At 51.6% G+C, this 19012-nt stretch overlaps 1 protein-coding gene across 1 annotated transcript in view; it reads left to right on the forward strand.

Annotated features, from left to right (window-relative positions):
- The first annotated feature begins 11607 nt into the window (after positions 1-11607).
- Positions 11608-19012, forward strand: part of EFNA3 (ephrin A3) — a 50388-nt gene continuing 42983 nt past the window's right edge. Inside the window, exons 1-2 of the mRNA XM_088137262.1 lie at positions 11608-11749; positions 15319-15461. Of these exons, the coding sequence (XP_087993388.1) occupies positions 15334-15461 (128 nt within the window). The 5' untranslated portion in view covers positions 11608-11749; positions 15319-15333. The remainder of the gene's footprint in view (positions 11750-15318; positions 15462-19012) is intronic.

Here is a 19012-nt window from a genome sequence, read left to right on the forward strand (position 1 = left end):
AAATGCTGTTCCTTGTTTTTTTACGCCCGGGCGTCCTTCTCCTCCTTCTCGTCGTCCCCCCCCGTCCTTGAAAGAAAAAGCTGGGAAATGTGTAGGGAGGCGGGGAGAGGAAAAATGTTGGGGGGAGTGTAGTGGTGGGAAGGAGGATGACGTTGAGAACTGTAGATGAGCGTTTGCACCATCTTCGCTTTTTGGCCCAGGGCAGAGGTGGATCCGTGGCAGGCTGGACCTCCGAGCGTCCATGCTGGGTTTGTTGGGATTGAAGGGGTTTGTCTCCCTAACAAATTTTTCCCTTCCTCCTTTGGAAGAACCCAGCAGATCGGCGAGCGAGATGGGGACATTCCACCCAATTCTTCCCCTTCGTGGTCGCCGGCCTCTCGCCCCAACGGGGGTGTCTGTAAAATAGCAAAATCAGACTCGGGGGCATTGCCCCCTCTACTGCGGTTGGATTTTCGAGCAGGGGCCCGGCCCGGCAGGGCCTGGCTTGGAAATACCGAGGCGAGTCTTATAGAAACAAAATGCGACGGTTTACGATTCGGTGCGCTTCCCCCGCCCGTCCGCCCCCGTTCTGCTCGCCTTGTTTCCTCCAGCCCTCGCTCGGCTCCGCGACCTTCGAGGCGGCTCGGATTAATTGCAGTGTTTGATATTGAGATGTCGGGAAAATGTCACAATGGAAGTTTTAATTACAGATTGCCTGCCAGCAATTAGCGTGGATGGCGCGAAAGCCAGGTCTAGCTGCGATGCCAGTGCTGTGGCAACCGCCAGACCCTTCGCCTTTCCCAAGTCGCTCCGGGGATCTTTCTTGGGGAGTGTGGGGTGCAGCTAGAGAGGCCATCCCTATTTCTCCTGTCGGGAAAAAAAAAACGAGGACAGGAAACAGGGAAAGCAGGACTTTTCCTATCCATAAAATAACCTGCGGAGCAAAATTCATGGGAATTTTGGAATCGATGTGTTGTGTTCAAAAAAAAAAAAGTAAAATTCTGTCTCGAGTGCTTTCAAGTCTGGTTTGCTCGCAAGCCTGAAAGAACAGGTTACTAGTCCTTATTGTGGCAAAGAAAACGAGCGGGGTGCAGAGCACCCAGAAATTGGGGGGGGACTGTAAATCGCATGCCTCTGCATTCTGCACAGGGAGCAAAGCCAGAACAAACCGGGAGAAGCGATGCGTCGCTTTCTCTGCAGACTGCAGGATTTTGCGTGTTAAATCCCAATTGGATCCTGCAAAAAGCACATTTTGCCACAGGAATCCACTGTGCCCATCTTGTCTTAATTCGGGCGGGCTTCTCCCCCGGCAGGAAGCCCCGCGTTTAACGCGGACTCTTCCGATGGTCGTGTCTGGAGACCCTCGATTGGACTGGAACGATCGGATGGGAGGGGAAGCCGAGAAGCCATTGTTCGTCCCTGCATACACGCAGCGGTGGGGTGACAGTGCCGTGGCCCGCCCTCGGCGCCGAATTCCGTGACGCCCCTTCCTGCCCTCCCCAATTGCCAGATGCGTCCCCCGACACCCCTCCCCGAGCCTTCCGCACAGCACGGCGTCACTGCCTGATGGTTATGGCTTTTGGTCCGTCCGTGGACCTAAACAAAGCAATCAGAGCGATACCTCTCCTCCCACCTGGGTCGCAAATTGGGGTAGCCGTAAAACGAGCAGGTGGCATTTTTGTCCGCCTGCGCCTCCCCCGCCCCAGCCGGACGACTCTAGAAAACGAGCCGCACTGCAGATGGGGGTGGGCTTGCGTGCAGGGCGGGGGGAACGCGTCTGTCGCAAAACATTCAGATGTCGCCGTTCTGTCCAGGATTCCGGAATGGGGTCTTTGGGAGGAGCGGTCCGGCGCGCATGGGAACCGGAGCAATGGTGCCTCTGGGGGCGCTAGAAAATGTGCCACAGAATCGGAGCATGGGGAGGGACCTAAGAGGGCCTCTAGCTGGGCCGATGGACAGGTGGCCTTGGGTGGACTTCAATGCTTCTGTGCATCGTTTGGCGTTCTGCGGGCGTTGCATTGGCCACAGCGTCCTGATAGCTGTGGCCTCCTGTTCCCCAGCCTGAACGCGGCCGGGAGAGGAGGGTGACGCGTGGTTCTGAGTTTCCCAAATGTGGCGGGCACAGCTCGCTGCTTCGGTGCTGAAGGAAGGCCCCCCCCCCCCCCGTGGCTTTGCTGAGCCTGGCAGTCCCCTCTCCTGATCCGATGTGCCTGAAGGTTTAATCGGGGCTCCGGTGGCGCAGGAGGGCAAAGCGATAAACGGCGCTGGCCGTGAGAGCTTGGCACAGCATGTTGATTTCATGGGCCTTGATGTACAAATGAGCTTGGTCTCCTCGGATCCCACCCTGGGCAGCTGGGGAGGGCTCGTCTGCGGCTACCCAGCCCCGTTTCCATCTTGAGTGTACATTTTGAACGGGCCCTAAATGTTTCCCTTGGCTAAATACAGCCCCAATTTCTATCTTATCAATAACCTGGTCTCATTCCCTCGCTTGATCGTGCAAGAGGGGAAGGCTATAGATTTTCCAGAATGGGGGAATAGTCCTCTTTCCCAGGCCTGAAGACAGAAGATGGGGACTTTGGTGAGCAAATGTGCCTGCTGAACTAAGGGCTTTTCTGTAACCAAGGGTCTAGTCCTCATGGTTCTGAACAAAGCAATGAAGAAGACATGGGAACATAAGTGTCTTCGGAGATGATGTTGACCCAGATGTTGGGGATTACGACTCCCATAATCTCAGACCAGGCTGGCCGTGGCTTTTGGGAGTTATAGTTTAAAACCCTTTGTTTGGCGGCACTAAATAGCTGCAGTTCCCTGGATTTTGGACCAGGTGGTCTTTTTCAGCCCTCCCTGAAAATATTGGGGGTTGGACTGGGTTCATGATTGCCCCTTAAATACTTTTACCAATCGGTTCATGCTGTCCCAGGCCCCAAACTGTGACAACCGACAGCCCTTTTGCTCTTTTACAACCTCTCGGTGCAAACATTGCCTCCGCAGGTTGTCCTGATTGGGTGCTCAGCACCATCTGACCTGGGGAGGGGATGGAGAGGAGACCACCAGGCTCGGCCAGGGCAAGGGACCAAAAGTGGGAACTCCCAGAGGAGAACCAGTCTTATTGTATAGGCAAAAAAAAAGAAAGAACAAACATGGATATGTCTGTGAAACTACTAGAGTCAGACTTTGCCATTTGACAACCTGAAGTCAAGATCAGATCAGATCAGATCAGATCTATTCTATTCTATTCTATTCTATTCTATTCTATTCTATTCTATTCTATTCTATTCTATTCTATTTTCTAATTCCTAATTCCTAATTCCTAATTCCTAATTCCTAATTCTTTCTGCCTTTTAGAAACGCAGCAAAATGCACATTCAAACCCTTCACCCCTAGAGGGCGCTCCAGACAATGCCGATGGAATGCTGGTCAGGTGGCCCAGAATTCTATCCCCGCAGGTCAGGTGACTGAGGGCAGCCAATCCGGTGTCACCGCCTGGTATAAATTCCAGGGCTTCGGTCCGCCCACATTCCAGTCTTCTCAGCCTGTAGGGAGGTTGCGTTGGAGGTCCTCCTCCAGTTTCCACCTTTCTCCTCATGTTTAGTTGCTGCCATGCAAACCTCATCTCTGTCTGGGGCTGTTGGCTGCTGAAGCCCGCCCAGTGTGCTGGGCATAGAGGCTGGGGGCTTGGGGGCGGGGCCTGTTGGGCAGGGGCGGGGCTATTTGCAGAAGCACCCGCAGCTGGTGGCCACCTGGTGCTCAGGGACCCTCAAAGGGGGCCACTTTCTATTCCACGCCCAAGGGCCTTTTTCCCAGCGGACCCCTCTTGCATTGGAGCAGGAAGCACCCAATCTGGATTTGGGGGGGGACCATGGAGGCCGGGTGCTGATCCAAGAGATCTTCCAGTAGAAGACAATGTCAGATCTCAAGATCTCCAGAAGGTGGAGGAGATAGCAGAGCCCCCCCTCCCGGCTCCAACTCCAAATTACAGAAGCCAGGTTTAGACTTAGTTTCATCCTGGGCGATGCAAGGCCAGCACCTTCCCGACGGGCTGGCCTGCCCCTGAATCGCCTCCTGTGGTCATCCAGGGCCGGGGTGATTCGAACCCTGCTCGTATCAGGAGACACGGGCCAGCCGGCAATACAGTTTTTCAAAATCTCCCTGGCTGAAGAACGCAGGGCTGCCTCCCCGGTGTGCTGCAGAGAGCCGGGCAGTGCCAAGAGGGGGTTTTATGGTTTTGTCTGCAAGCTGCTGACGTCATCTGCCAGGACGCCGCCTTTCTCTTCCCCAGCCCCCTCCCCAACGTGGCTGGGGGCCCTGAGTCTCGGGGGCTCCCCACCGGCCCGTTGCAATCAGCCCGCCTCTGCAAGGAAAGGGGGGAAAATGTGCTTTTCAGGACAACCCTGCCGTTTTTCCAACCCTGGAAAAGGCTGCGCCCATCGCTGGGAAATGAACGGTGTTTCTGCAATGAGGAGCACGGAGGTTTCTGCCCCAGCTGGCTTTCTGACCTGGTTTGCCCAGGCTAGGGTGTAAGCTGGTTAATTTAGGTTGGATGGATGGGTGACGTTACGTCTTAGGGGTTGGGGAGCCCGGGGAATTGCAGTTTATCCGACAAACGTGGGAATGCAGGCATGGGGGTCTCCAGCTTTTGTGGTTTCTCCTTGGCACCTGGGGGAGGGTGGCCCTCTGCCCATGTTCAGGAGTCTTGGTGCTCGCTTTTCTAACGGGGGACGCTTTGCTTTCCAGCAAATCTTCAGGAGTCCAGCCGCCCCCCGCACGAGTTTACACCGCCAGGAAGATCTCCAGTGGGTCAGACAACGGTGGGTTAATTTTCATCCGGGCTGCACCAAAGCTGGGGGTCTCTGCTTCTCAAGGCCGCCCCCCTCCCCGTTGCAGGTTGAACCGTAACCGGTGCAGCTTTGCAGGCTGCCATCCTAGCAAAACCTCCGCCTGACCCTGGTGAGCATCACCAGCCTGGGATCTGAGCCTGGCCGGTTGGTTTTCTGCCTGGCTCCCCCCCCCCCTTTGCAAGGGTTGAGGCCTTGGGAGGGTAACAATTTGCTCGCTTTCCCCTTCTCTCCTTGGTGGCGAATGAGAAATGGCCTCAATAAAAAGCTAATTGACGGCAAGGCCCGGCAAATCGAATTGCTCAGCCCCCGAATGGGGGAGAGAGCATTTCCAACCTGCCCGCCTGGAGCTCCCAAATTGAATCTATTAAAGGTAAATTACGCCATGAAGCTCCCTTGCTTTCTTGCTGGGCCTCGGGGGCTTCTGCTTAATGCCGCCCCAGGGAGACGCCTGGCCCAGAATCTGTAAATGAGCCGGAAGGACGGGCAGCCGGCCGCTCCCTGGGGTGAGACTTTGGGGGGGTGCAAGGCGAACCCCCAAAACGCCAGCAGGACCAGCCAGGTTTGGGCTACGCTTGGGATCCAGTCTTCGTTCCCCGTGTCGATGCTTGGAATTCCTGCGGGCTGCAAATGCCGAGGCGAGTTGGGTCTTTGCTCTCGCCTCCAGCCAGTGGGGCTCGGGGTAGACTGCGTCCGAAGGGGGAGGTTCCCCTGAGCTGCAAAATGTGGATGGTGGGAGGGAGAGAGGGAACGCCGTGACAGTTGTGATCCTGCAGCCCCTGACCTGATGCAAGGAAAGCGCTCTCGGCTTCGATCCCAGGCGTGGTGGCAGGTTTTAAGATCCCATCAGGCTGGGTCTCACCCCAAGCCTGCTCGAGCTCCGCTTCTGCTCCGTACTTGGGTGCCAAAAAAAGACAGCCCTCTGCTCTTGCGTGGGGTGAGGTTTGCCTACCGGGGTAGACTGCCTTTGAAGGTGGAGGTTCCGCTGAGTTGTCAAGAGCCCTGGGCCAGGGCTGCTTCCTCCACGTGGGCCCCGGGGGGGGGAACCAAGGCCCTCTTTCGGGCGTCCACCAGGCTGCTCCGTTCTGGGCCAGGGCGGTTTAACCAGCCTCGGCGTCTGCATCGGCGAACGCTGCCGGCTGTTCTCTCTGCTCCTAGCAATGTCATTTATCTCCCTTCGTTTCCTCCGACCGCTGGGAGTCTCTGACGTTTGTATCGCATCAGGCCCAAACGTGCATCTTTCTCCAGCTGGTTGCGCTGCCCCTTGTTAGTGGCGCGCCAGGCTAATTGTCTCCTGCTCCAAAGGGGTGTGTGTGTGGGAGTGTGAGACAGAGCGAGCGAGCCCAACATTTCTCCTTGCTACCCAACTTCGGACTTCTCTGGAGGCAATTGCCGTGGAAAAAGCGGGTGCCTTAAAACGTACGCCGCTCAGCTTTCCCGTCCTCGCTCAGGTAGCCTGCTCCTGACCCGTGCTGCTTTGCAAAAAGGTCTGCTTCCTAGCTCCTGGGGAAATTGAATTTTCCTGCAGGAATCGCCTCCCGTTCCTAGAGCGTTGCTGGGCCGTGCTGTCAGAGCAGGGAACCTCCAGCGGCCGGACCCTCCTCCGTTTCCTCCCGAGGCTGTCTCTATTGATTTTTAATTTTTACTTCGACTTCGGCTTCTTGGCCAAGCTGGGTTCTCAGAGCCACTTATAACAATTAAAATCCGAGGCAGAGATATTGGCAACTCCAGGGATGAGACAAAGCTGGAGAGAGGGAGAGGGCTGATGCAAAACTCACACCCGGCCAAAGCGTGTCTTCCAGGTCAATGTCTAGAAACTCGGGAACGTGATCGGAAGGTTAGCGCCGAGAAGCCGAAGCGCACTAGCCCGTCCTCGCGTGCGTCCCGAAGTACCTTTTAGGTCAGGAAGGAGGAAATGGTGTCCAAGGCCTGGCTTGTGTGCAGAAATCATCATAGTAATAATTTAATAATTTATTAAACGGGTACACCGCCCGACAGTCCGCCACTCTGGGCGGCTCGCAACAATCAAACCAAGGACAATAAAATCAATAAAAGATGGCAAGGGGGATGAGGCCAGGGGTCTCCCTCTCGTTAGAGAGTTGGCACCAAGAGAGGTTTAACCCTAAAGAAGGGAGAATTGTAATTTTGAAGGAATGGACTTGGACTTGGAGGGGTTGTCCATGTTGTACCTATCTGTAAAATGGGCTCATCTTGGTCAATGAGTTGTCATTTCCAGTGCCGGCTTTTTCCCCCCCCCACTTTGCAACAAGGGCCCAGCTTGATCTCATCTCTTAAGCCATGCACAACGATGCACACAAAGACTTAAAAAAAAAAAAAAAAGCCTAGGATGTCTTTTGCTCCATGTTTGTCGTTAGGCATCCTCTCCGGCTCTTCTCTTTGGCCAAGGGACTTGGCTATGGAGTCTGCATCGGGCCAGACTGCATCGTCAGAGCATATATCCCACTGAGTCCCCGAGTTTCTTGGCCGCTAAGTGGAGTTTCTTGGCCACTAAGTGAGCCATCCGAGTCACGGTGACGCTGATGGCTCAGCCGTCCAGCTGCAAAGAAGTCACTGGTTTCTCAGCAGAACGCCTTCCTCCTTTCTCGCCTCGTGCCATAAGCCAAGATGGGACCTCACCTTCCGAAACAGACGAGGATGAGATCCAGGGCATGGAAAAAGATGTGAAGTTTATGGAACTCTCCGCCACAAGGTGACGGGGTCAGGCTAATTGTAAGGAGAAGCCACAGACTCCAGCTTTGCCCTGACTTTTGTTTCTGAATGCCAGCTGTTGGGTGACTGAGGTTGCAAAGGGGACCCCCTTTTTTCCACGGGGGAAACGTTTGTCGGCTCTTCTGCCTGCCAGGATTTGATGGGTATCTAGTCTGGAGTCCCGATAAAACGGCAAGCATGGAATCGCCTGGGGCAAAGCCCAGAGTGAGGAAAAGGCAGATTAAATCTTCACCGCCAGACTTTGATCTCCCGACAGCCAAGGAAAATACTTGTCTCCCGGCCCTTTCATTATCTTTATTAGCCCTAAACTTTAATGTTTCCTTGGCAGGGGGCTAGTTGCAGGCATGGTGGGCTCCCAATCCTATCGGCCCTGCCGATCTGCAGCGGGGAATTGTGGGAATCTTGGTCCGAAACAGCTGGAGGGGACCCGGGCATTCCCCCAGGACGCGGGCATGCAGCTGTTTCTGCAAAAAGATACCGTCCAGGGTGAAGAACCTGCGTTCAGGCCTCTGGAAGAATATTCTCCACCCAAGCTGGACGAACTTAAATTTAGATGTCGTTTTGGAGCAGGGCGGGAGGCCGTGCGGGTTTTGCAGGAGAAACGAGGGTGCCATTGCAGCGTGCACGGGTGTTCGTTTGGCGATGTGCATGGCAGAGCGCGGCCTGCCGGCGTTGGGCTCGGCATCGACTCAGCCCGCCGTGGCTTGTGCGTTCAGCCCTTTGACCCAAACTTGGCACGACGCACCGCGTGGCCACCGCGATGCCCGTGCTGGGGAGACGGGCGTTGCGCTCCTGATGCCTTCGAACGGGTGACCCTGCCAGGGCGGATGCGGTTGGAGAGCGAGGGCTGGAACGGACAGGCGGTGCCGAGCGGTTTCCCCGGCACGTTTCCCCTGTCTGCCTCCCCATCGTCCCCAGCCTGTCTCCCCTCTGCGTGCTAAGCTTGATAGACAGTAATCTCTTCCAGCCGGCTGGAAGTGGTAGCCGTCCACAGCGTCTCTCTCTTCTCTTTCTGCCACTTGCATGCTAAACCCCTGTTTCATTGCCCCCAAGAGGAAGACAAAACTTGCCGCAGCACTTAAGTCCAGCTTTATTGCATCCTGTGTGAGTGTGTGCATGTGTGCGTGCGCCGTGCACTTTCCTCCACAAAAGTTTTCTTCCTCGCCTGGGGAAAAGCAGCGGGCCGGCTGGTCTTCTGGGCCGGCATGCCTAGCTTCCCCCCCACGTCTCCCCCCACCACGTGGCATTCCCACCGAATCCGGCATTTGCTTTTTCCACTGTTCGCCCAGCTCCCAAAACAACTTTATTCTTTCTTCCTCGGTTAAATTCTGACAGCCGCCCCTTTTTGCCGCTGTTCCCTTTCAGGGCCAAACACCCAAGTTTAAAAGGGAGTAAGGAAGAGTAAGCAAAAGAAATCCATGCCAAGGGAAGAATGGGGAGAAAATGCCGCAAAATGGAGTTGATGCCAGCGTTTTACCCTCCTGGCAAACCGTTTTTGCTCCTAGTCGGAGGGCACGCGACACTAGGCGAGCTTGCTAGGTAGTCTCTAAGTTGAGATTGTAGCTTGCGAGTATTCTGGGAGTAAAATGGGGGTTTGGTTGTGCTCGTGGTGTCAAACGTGCCCAAACGGACCAGTTCTGTTTGGACCCATTCCTGAATTCCTTGCAAGAACAAGGAAGGAAGAAAAAAAAAAATTGGAAGCTGATCCTTGTACATCTAATTTTATAGTTAGTTTGGGGAACTCGCTGTCACAAGTTGCGGGGATCAAGCAAGGGCGATCAGAGGCTTCCCCTGGATTTGCATATCCTGCAGATCATTTGCATATCCTGCAAATCATTTGCATATCATGCAAATCATCTGCTTATTGTACTAAGCTATCGAGATTGCTAGTGAATTACTCAATATACGGGGTGGTTTTTTTTTCCCAGCAACCAAATATTCCCGAACAAACCACCATCCACCAGGTGGATCCAAGGTGCCAAGTCCAACCCATGGCTTTGCAGAGCTGTGAGACTGGCCAAGAAGGAGAGACTGCTGTTAGCTGTAGTAGAGCTGCCTTGGTTAGAAACAGTCTACCTGTCTATGCTAGTTTCTTCCAGATAATCCGGGAAAAGGAATTGCTTTCGTATCTTGCTCAAGGCCTTCCTGGAGCTCTGAACGGTCCTGAATCTGGATCCGGTGGATGGCCTGCTTATTCTTAGCGGCCCGGGAGAAATTGATGGTGACAGGTCAGCCTTTTGGCATGAAGCAGGCAGCTGTTTTCTGAATTCCTTTGAATAATGGAGCCCCGGAAGATTAGTGCCAACACGACTGGAGCCGAAACAGAGCCAGCGAAATCCGAACAGGAACGGTGGTGACTTCGTATAAATAGATAATGTTAATTGAGATCTGCGTAAAGACTTTTCCACAAATGAGTCTCTGAGTGATTTAAAAAAAGGAAAGGAAAAAAACAGATTTATAAAGGAGCAGTTCCGGGTAACCGTAAGCATAAATGGGATTAAACCACCCTTACCAAGACAGTGCTGCCCACCGCAGCGGCGCACATGCTGGAATCTGAATAAGAACATTTGGCACCCGCAAGGTCGAGCGGGAGGGCTGAGTTTGGTCATGGCAGCCAGGGGACCCTGGGGCTCCCCAGTTTGAGGGGTCCAACTCTGAGCCCTGAATATTGGCCTTGTTGGCCGGAGCTGATGGGGTTCAGAGTCCTGGAGGGTCGATGGTGTGATGCATACAGCAAATGTCTTGTTTGGAAATTGGCTGCAGGGGAGCAATGTAACCCAGTTAACTTTTGCAAGGCAGTCTTCCTTCCTTCCCTCCCCGCCTCCTTCCCCTCCTCTGTTTTCGTTCCTTCCTTCCTCCCTTCCCCTTCCCCTCCCTCCCTCCCTCCCTCCCTCCCTTCCTTTCTCTTGTTCTCTTTTCCTTCCTTCCTTCCTCCCTCCCCTCCCCTCCCCTCTTCCTTCCTTCCTTCCTCCCTCCCTCCCTCGTTCTCTTTTCCTTCCTTCCTTCCTTCCTTGTTTTTTTCCTCCCTCCCTCCCTCCTGTGTTTTTCCTCTCTCCCTCCCTCCCTCCCTCGCTTTCTCTTCTCTTCTCTTCTCTTCTCTTCTCTTCTCTTCTCTTCTCTTCTCTTCTCTCTCTCTCTCTCTCTCTCTCTTCTCTTCCTTCCTTCCTTCCTTCCTTCCTTCCTTCCTTCCTTCCTTCCTTCCTTCCTTCCCTCCCCATTCTCTTTTTTCAACTCTGCCTCTTTCTGCCTCTTCCCGTTTCCTTCCCTTCCCTTCTTTCCTCCCCTTTCCTTTCACTTTCACTCTCCCTCCCTTGCCACCTCCTCCCACACTCATACGCCCCGTTTAAAAATTGCATTTATGATCCTGCCATGGAATGGGGTAGCTGGAGTTTTCCCATCTGTAAACGTGCACCAACAGAACTGCAAATTGGTTGTCAAGGGAACTTATTAAGGCCAGGAAATACCTCTTTGAAATGTGACTGCAGGCCCTGGTTTGTTTGTAGAACTTGGCTGAATCCGGCCTGCTCTCCCTTGGACCTCGATGGGTTGATTTCTGCTGCTGACTTGAATCTGTTCGCCTAATTTCTCCCGCCGCCCCCCATCAGCTAATTTTGCAGCCTACGTGAGGTTTTAGCATCTTACACGTGCCCAGCTCCCGTGCTTCCTTCACGTGCAAGACCAAAAAATAGGATAATTCGCTAACCAGGTTTCAATAAATACAGCCACAGCTGTTCTGGGTTACTTCCACCAACTCAGCCAGGAGAGCTGTGGCAGAAACTGCCTGCATCTTAGTCTCCTAGTTTGGTAACATCGGAAGAAACCCTCCTGAGTTTATTGGGGCTTATTCCCCAGGAACTGGGTTTAATAAGATTACCTGGTTTATGCAGCAATCTTTGTTTAGGGGGAAAAAAAATCTTGGTATGTTGGAATGGAATTGCAGTGTTTTCCGTCCACTGTTCTGAAAGGGACCCGGTTTTATCTTGCAAATGCGTTTGTCTTCCAAGTGAGTTTCCTAATTCCTCTTTTTTTTTTTTTTTTTAACCCCAGCAATCCAGTCTTGTGGCCCCTGGGAAACTGGGTCACCTTTTTTGACCACCCAGCATTGGTGCAACGTGGACGAGGAGGACAGCCCGGAGGAAGGAGGAACCATTTTCCAAGGACTCAACCCCAGGGCTGGCAATTAGAAACGGGCAGAAAACGAGGAGGTAAGTTTAAAAACACAGAGACACACACACAACTGAGAAAGATGTTTGCAAAGGGGTAGGATGGAAATCAGTGGGCGTCGTCGTAGGTTTGGGTTTAAGCTCCACACCCTTTGAAAAATGAGATATAGTAGAGCCAAACTCTCCCTCCGTACCAATTTACTGCTAGAAAGTGGGAGCGGAAGAACCTCGTGGGGCGATCTGTGAATTTCTTTTATTGTCATCAAGCTTTTGCCATCTTTTGAGAAGCACTGTGGACGAACTCAAGATTGTGTGTGTGTGTGTAGATGCAAGTTGGGAACTGCGGCAAAAAATTGCAGGGTGGTGCTCTTTCCTTCAGGACCAGAGGCCACCTAGCGTAGCCTTTTCTGGGAGGTTCCATTCCGTTCTCTTTTTTTTTCCAGAAAGTCCATCAGCCAACATGCCTTTTTAGTCTTTTATATGGTCAGAGGCTGCTTGATCAGGAAACATTTGGGCCAAGAAAGAGTGATTTTCCCCCACATGTTCAGCGATATGAAGAAAAAGGAAGGGGGAGCAAAACCACAGAGTTAATTTGATTTATTTAAGGAGTTTCACTGTATTATTCTTTTGCCCTGCTTATTACAACCCTGCAAAGTTGAGCTGTATTATTATTATTCCCATAATGCAGGTAGGAGGCAAAGCATCATGTTTTTCTACAACCATCTGGAAATCCTGTGTAATCGGAAGAGTCTGAGGATTTCTGGTGGGGAGTTAGTTATATTACATTACATAATTACATTTCTCCAATGCTAATGTCTTCTTTTTTTTTTCCCCCTGTAAAAAAAGCGATTTAAAGAGGGGGAAAAAAAATCTTGGCTCGTTCTCAGGGAATTTGAGCTGATTCAGGGAAGAAAAATGAAAAGATCTCATTTCATTTTGAAAAAGAGCGCGTGGCTTGTAAAGGAAGCGTGGAGTGTGTTTGCAATTATTGGAAAAGATTTGTGGGGGAGAAGAAAGGGTTCTTCTCAAATTATCTGTGCTAAAGAACCAGGTTTTTTCCCCCTTCTTTTAATTTCCAATCCGTCATGGATGGATACTTTTGTGAAATACATTAACAATGAATGATTGTAAAAATGAAGTGGAAAACAAACCCACATGTATACTGAAGCATCCTTAATACAAGCCCGCATTTCTTCCTATTAGATTCCACAGATGTAAAATCGCACTGATCGCGCACTTGGATTTTGCAGCAATCTCAACGTGGCGGTTCAAATTTCCCAATTCTTGACTGATCTTGGGGCAAACTGGCCAGGAACGGTTTGCAGATCAACCCTGGCTCCGTGGAGGGGAGAAAGACCCATTTGAACCACGTTCCTTCCTTTTGCTTGGGTTGAACTGGCTTAATTTAACCGGGTCAGGTTTGGCCAAAAAATCACCCCAAAGGATAAATACCCCTTCAGAACCCCTTCAGATCTTCAAAAGCAAGCCAAACTCACCGTCGAACCCAAGTGTTGGGTTCAAAGTTTTTTTTCCCTCTTTTTCCTGGGAGATGCTGAAAAGAATTGAGCTTTTTGATGCTAATCTGCCTTTCCAATCAGATGTTTTGGAGTCAGCAGTCCACCCCACCTCCGGGCAAGAGGGCTCTGGAGTTTTAAAACAAGAATAAAACGTTGTCGAGAGAGTGTTAATAACCCTGCATTGTGCTTCTGGAGGAACAGATGGTTGGGCCTGTCTCCTTAAAGGTTGGGAATGGCTGGGAAGGGAGGGGGAAAAATATTTGCCTGGCCACACAAATATTGGATGGGGAAGGAAATCAGAGAGATTAGGAAAAGGGTCCAGGCTCAAGGAATTTTATTTGTCTTGATGGATTGATTTTCCCAATGTAGATAGGCCGCCCGTCTCGCGATGCAATTGAAATTAAATGGAAAATTCAGCCAAGAAGCAGCTGTTTGGCCCCCTCCCCGCCCAAATAGGAGAGAGTTTTGGCTTTGGGTTAAATCCGCTGGCTTTCTGCATTCTTCCCCATGATGGAGGTCTTGATGCTGCCCCCACGGGATGTGCTCACACCACAGCGACTCCCAGGGGTGTGGATTTGAATTCCCAGAATTCCCTGCAACGGGCTTGCTGGTCGGGGCCTGCTGGGAGCGGAAGGCTGTATACTTTGAAGGCGACCTTCCTCTCCCGCAATTCTTAGCTGGCAGGGGCATTCTGGGAAAGGATCCCCTTTAGCCAAGAGTTGTCTGGTTGACTCCCCAGTGTGTCGGACTGCAACTCCCATCATCCCTAGGTCGCCAGGGGGGTGCGGATGACAGCAGGCTGTTTGAGGGGAGCTGTAACTCTGAATATTGGGTGGGCATCGTCCTGGGAAAGCTTGAACCAGGCCCCAAGGCATGACTTCTTCTTGGCTACGCCAGCTGGGGCTGATCGGAGTTGTAGTCCAGCCCTGGTCAGCTTTTTTTCGAAACACCCCCCCCCCGCTAACCTCAGCCACAGGGGCTGTTAAAACTAATTGCAAGCATGGGGGGGGTTCCCTTCTCCCAGCTGCGATTCTCCGCCACCTTTTCCGCTGCGCCCCCCCTTGCGCCAGCCCTACAAGTGGAAAGCTAGACGCTAGAGCAGCAAGAACAAAGATCGATGGTGTGAATAATTTAGAGGGGAGCCATTTGGGGGGGGGGAGTGGGATGGACACACCACTATGACAGATTCACAGCCCCCATAGGGTCCAGGTCAGCAATGCATTTATGGATCTCCCCCCGCCCCATAAATGCTGACAAGCTAGGGTGGAATGCCAGCCATCCCCAGCTTGAGGCTGGGGGTGTATTTACTCCCAAGTCAACCCCTTTCCCCCTTTGAAAGTGTTTGTGGGTGGTGGGTCTTAGCGGCGTCCCCACCTTGCCCGGGGTGGTTTTTCAAAGTGATATGCAGGGAGGAGGGGGGGGGGACCTCATTTCTAAATGCAAACCCACTTTTGGGCCTCCAGAATTCACATTTGGCCAGCAAGAAACTGCAGAGAAGAGGCCTTCCCGGCTGCAAAGCGGGAAGGCCTCTTCCAGCCGATGCATGCCGTCCCATTTTTTATTTGCTGAAATCCGAAATAAGCCGGCCTTTTTCTGCAGTGAATTCCTGTGTAATTCGGGGAGGGGGGGAGTCACCAAAATAGGGAAAAGGCATAGAAGTTTTCTTTTTTCTCACTTTTTAGCCCCCCATCTTTTTCTCCTTCTCAACCTCCCTGTTTTCTTCTTTAATGTTTCATTGCTAGAACGGTGTTTTTCAACCTTAGCTTGAAGAGGTGTGGACTTCAACTCCCAGAATTCCCCAGCCAGCACAGCTGGCTGGGGAATTCTGGGAGTTGAAGTCCACACCTCTTCAAGCTGCTACGGTTGAGAAACACTGAGCTAGAAACTATATCTGTACAGAATGTTAATCTTAATTATTTTAGCCAAGGTTAGTATTTTTGTGACTTTGCAACAGAGATCTGGGAAATTTTTGGAGGGGGCAATTTTCCTATGCCAGTTGGCTGATTCGTCCCCGTATCCAAACTCTGCTCAACTCTTTGAGCGGTGATCCGGAGGTGGGAGAGTTTTGCAAATCCCTGCTTCTTTATTCTTCAGGAGAATCCCCCAGAAATGAAACAGGCCAGGAGTTCAAATTGGACACAAGTGGAAGATTCTTCATGGATAAATGTGACCCGAGGAAACGTTAACCCTGGAAAGCGTTCTGATTTACGTCGGATCAGACCAAGCCCAGCCACGCAGTAGGTGTATAGTTCTGCCGATTATACAAATAAACTAGAATTTCTGTTAATTTGCAAACTGAATCTTGTTGATAGAGAGATGGGAGCCTAGAGCGGCCCTGCAAAAATGCTCTCTAGGATTGTTATCTTGGTGGTTGCAGGTTCCCTGTGTGTTGGGGGGTATAAAATGGGAACCGAAGGGTTAAATTCTGCCCCCTTTCAACTCTGAGCCTCTGAGATTTTTTTAAGCTTTCTCCTTCCTTCCTTCCCTCCCTCCCTCCCTCCTTCCCTCCCTCCCTCTCTTTTCTTTCTCCTTCCTTCCTTCCTTCCTTCCTTCCTTCCTTCCTTCCTTCCTTCCCTCCTTCCCCTTCTCTTTTCTTTCTCCTTCCTTCCTTCCTTCCTTCCTTCCTTCCTTCCTTCCTTCCTTCCTTCCATCCTTCTTTCTTTCTCCTTCTCGTTTCTTTTGCCTCCCTCCCTTCCTCCCTCCCTCCCTTCCCTTCTCTGTTCTTGTTCCGTCCTTCCTTCCTTCGCTTTCTTTCTCCTCTTTCCTTCCTTCCTTCCTTCCTTCCTTCCTTCCTTCCTTCCTTCCTTCCTTCCTTCCTTCCTTCCTAAAAAGAAAGTCCCCAAATTGGAGGTCTGGTTTGCAAAGAATATCCAAAAGCAAATAGGGTGCCTGTTCCCCATTTAATTGATGCAATTAATTCACGCAGTGTATGCTAACCTCGGCTTTTGGTTAGCGTTATCCGGGCGCAACAGACAGCCCAGTTTATTGCATTCTATGAGCATTTCATGCTAGCTTTCTCTCTGGGCTGAAAAAAGCAGCTGAGTCTTGCCAATCATTGATTTCTCGGTCTCAAAATCAGGGCAGAGGCCTCAGAGGCAGGTGACTCCCCCTGCTCTGAACCATCTTATTTAAGAATAATTTAAGAATAATAAATCAGCTGCCTGAGTCAGCGCAGGGCTGATCAAGTTGCTGTTTTGTACATGAACGTAGCAAATGAATTGGCCCCAACATTGCACTCCTGGTTTATAAAGCTTGCTGTACTGGGGAACAAACAGCCATTGGAATTGCGATAGACCGGCTTGGAGTTACCGCTTAGATAAAACAGTTGAAATCTCCCCAAACTGAGCTCCAGGTCCGCGTGGCGGTTTGGCAGAGAGACAGGAGTGGTGTTCGTCGGGGAGGGTTCTATCAATCCCGGTGATAACCTTAGGTGTTCCTTGTGGTCTCCCATCCCACAGGCCCCGCCCTGCTTCTTCTTTTGGGCTCCTCCCCCCCTCCCAATTCCTGCTGCCTCTTGGCATTTTCTACCCAGCCTTGTCATTCTTACCCCCTCTGAAGGATTTTCGTTGAATTTGTTGGATTTTAATTAATTAAAACCGCTCGGGGGTGCGGTATTAAAACCCGTCGAAACGACAATTAACAACAACAAAAAAAGACGCGGTGTTGTATTCTCCAGTTCTCTCTTTCTAAGCAGTGTTTGACGAAGAAATATATAAAGCGTCTAGGCAAAAGGGGAATTAATGTCGATTAGATACAGGGGCACAGAATTTGGTCCCTCCAGTAGAAAAGTGAAGGCCGTGACTTGCTTTCCACCTGCAGCGAAAGGCAGAGGAGCAGAGTTGGGTGGTGAACGTTGGCAACCTGCCACCCTGTGACTTGGAAAGTGGCCGTGATAGGTTGCTCTTTTCCCCATAACCGGAGGTCGTTTCCCGTCGAAATGGGTGTCTTCTCCCAGGTGGAGACAGAACGTTTTCCTAAAATTTAAATTTTTGAGAACCGCTCAGTGCTGATGGATGAATTCATGGCTGGAAGAACCAAGCCAAGGGAGACCTTGGCACCTTGGGGGAATTCCAAGGGGCGTATGAATAATATATCTAAAACTCAACGTACTGTATCATTGATCATCATTTGTTTACTTACGCCTATGAATTTTGGCTCTTCTGTCAAGAGGTCAAAGGACCGTACAAGGTGGGTCTGCCTTCATTTCCTCCCCGTAACAACAACCCTTTCAGGTAGACTGGGCCAAGGAGAACGGCTGGAAACTTGGTAGGTCGGGGGAGATTCGAAACGCGCTCTCCCTGTCCTGCTTCTGCGTCTTAACCTCATATGACGATGAGTGGGGAATTTCGTCAATATGCAGATTTTCTAGGCGCCGTCTAAGGCTTTTGGGCATGGCCCCCCATGTGCCAATAACCCCTGGAACCACCACAGCTGGTTTATGCCATAATCTTTCAACTTCAGCATTCAGATCTTGGTACTTCTGGTCTTTTCCAATTCTTTGTCTTCTAGTCTCCGGTCCCCTGGTAGGGCCACCTCGACGATCCACACTTCCTTCTTTGCAACCCCAGTGAAATCCGGTGCGTTCTCTGCCGAGGCTTTATCGGTTTGTATGCAGAAATCCCACGGTATTTTAACCTGCTCGTTTCTGACTGCTTTTTCAACTCTTCAGAAGAGCAACCTCTGGTGGAAAACGGCCGTGATAGGTTTGCGGTGTTCCCCACCCATTTTTTTCATTGCTGGGAGATGGTTATTTTTACCGACGTCGAGGACCATCCAGTCCTGAGGAGACGCTGGGCGGTGTAGAATAACTCCAAAAACCAGACAGATTTTGGGTCCTTCCAGCCTTGCACACCTGCTCCTCTTTCTTCTCTGCAAAGGAGATCTGGCCAGTAGGGTGGCGAACGAGAGGTCCAAGGGCAGAGGCAATGGCACACCTGTTGCATGAGAGGGGAGAAAGAAGGGTGTGTGTGCGTGCATCTATCTTGTATAGCAAGCCCGGAAAACCCAGCGGTTTGCTCACACCCGAGCGCCCTTCTTTCTCTGCGCTGAGCTTCCAAGTCAAATGACGCAGCACAAAAGGAAAAAGGAAGGGGAGAGGAGGAAAAAAAAATAAAGATTCCAGCACTGTCCTAGAAGAGCGTGAGTAAATCTTAGAACCATCCAGCGGAGCTGACTTGTATTTCTTTGTCACCAAGGGGCCGCAGGCAGATGTTTCCTTGATATGCAGTCTGTGGTGTGCCGTTAAATCCATTTTTCTGAGAAGGAGTCTGTAGGTTGCATCAAATTCCCAAAGGCTCCACAGCCCCAAAAAAGACCTCTGAGATCGTCGGAATGAGAACAGAAATGAGAGAAGCATCGAATGGAGGGGTTGGAAGAGAGTTGGGAGGTCATCTAATGTTACCCCCAACAAACAACCATCTGTTTGTGTAGAAGCACGTCTCAGACAAACCTCTTTCCTTACCTAGGACATCTCTCCAGCTACCCACCCAAAATCTATTAACATCATTTCAACCCCATTTTTTCCCTGGCCCCATGTTCAGGGACAACTCTTGACCGTTCTGGCCCCTCGTCGACCCGTCTCGAGCCTAAAACCCCAAAGGTTTTGCAAACCTTTTCTCCCGGCCCCCCTCTCCACGCTCCCCCGCCTCCCGGTAACGCGGCACCCAGAACGGGGTGCCGTATACTAAGGGGGGCTCTCTCCGGAATAAAGATTTCTCCGGATCCCAGATCGAAGGAGGAATCCAACCCGAAGCTAAGCGAGCCGCTTCCTGCTCAGCTGGGGAATCCT

The sequence above is a fragment of the Python bivittatus genome, unplaced genomic scaffold (genome assembly GCF_059951505.1).
Source record: "Python bivittatus isolate LINGU-HERP-01145 unplaced genomic scaffold, Pbiv_v1 ctg000180_np1212, whole genome shotgun sequence".
In the NCBI taxonomy this organism is placed as follows: Eukaryota; Metazoa; Chordata; class Lepidosauria; order Squamata; family Pythonidae; genus Python; species Python bivittatus.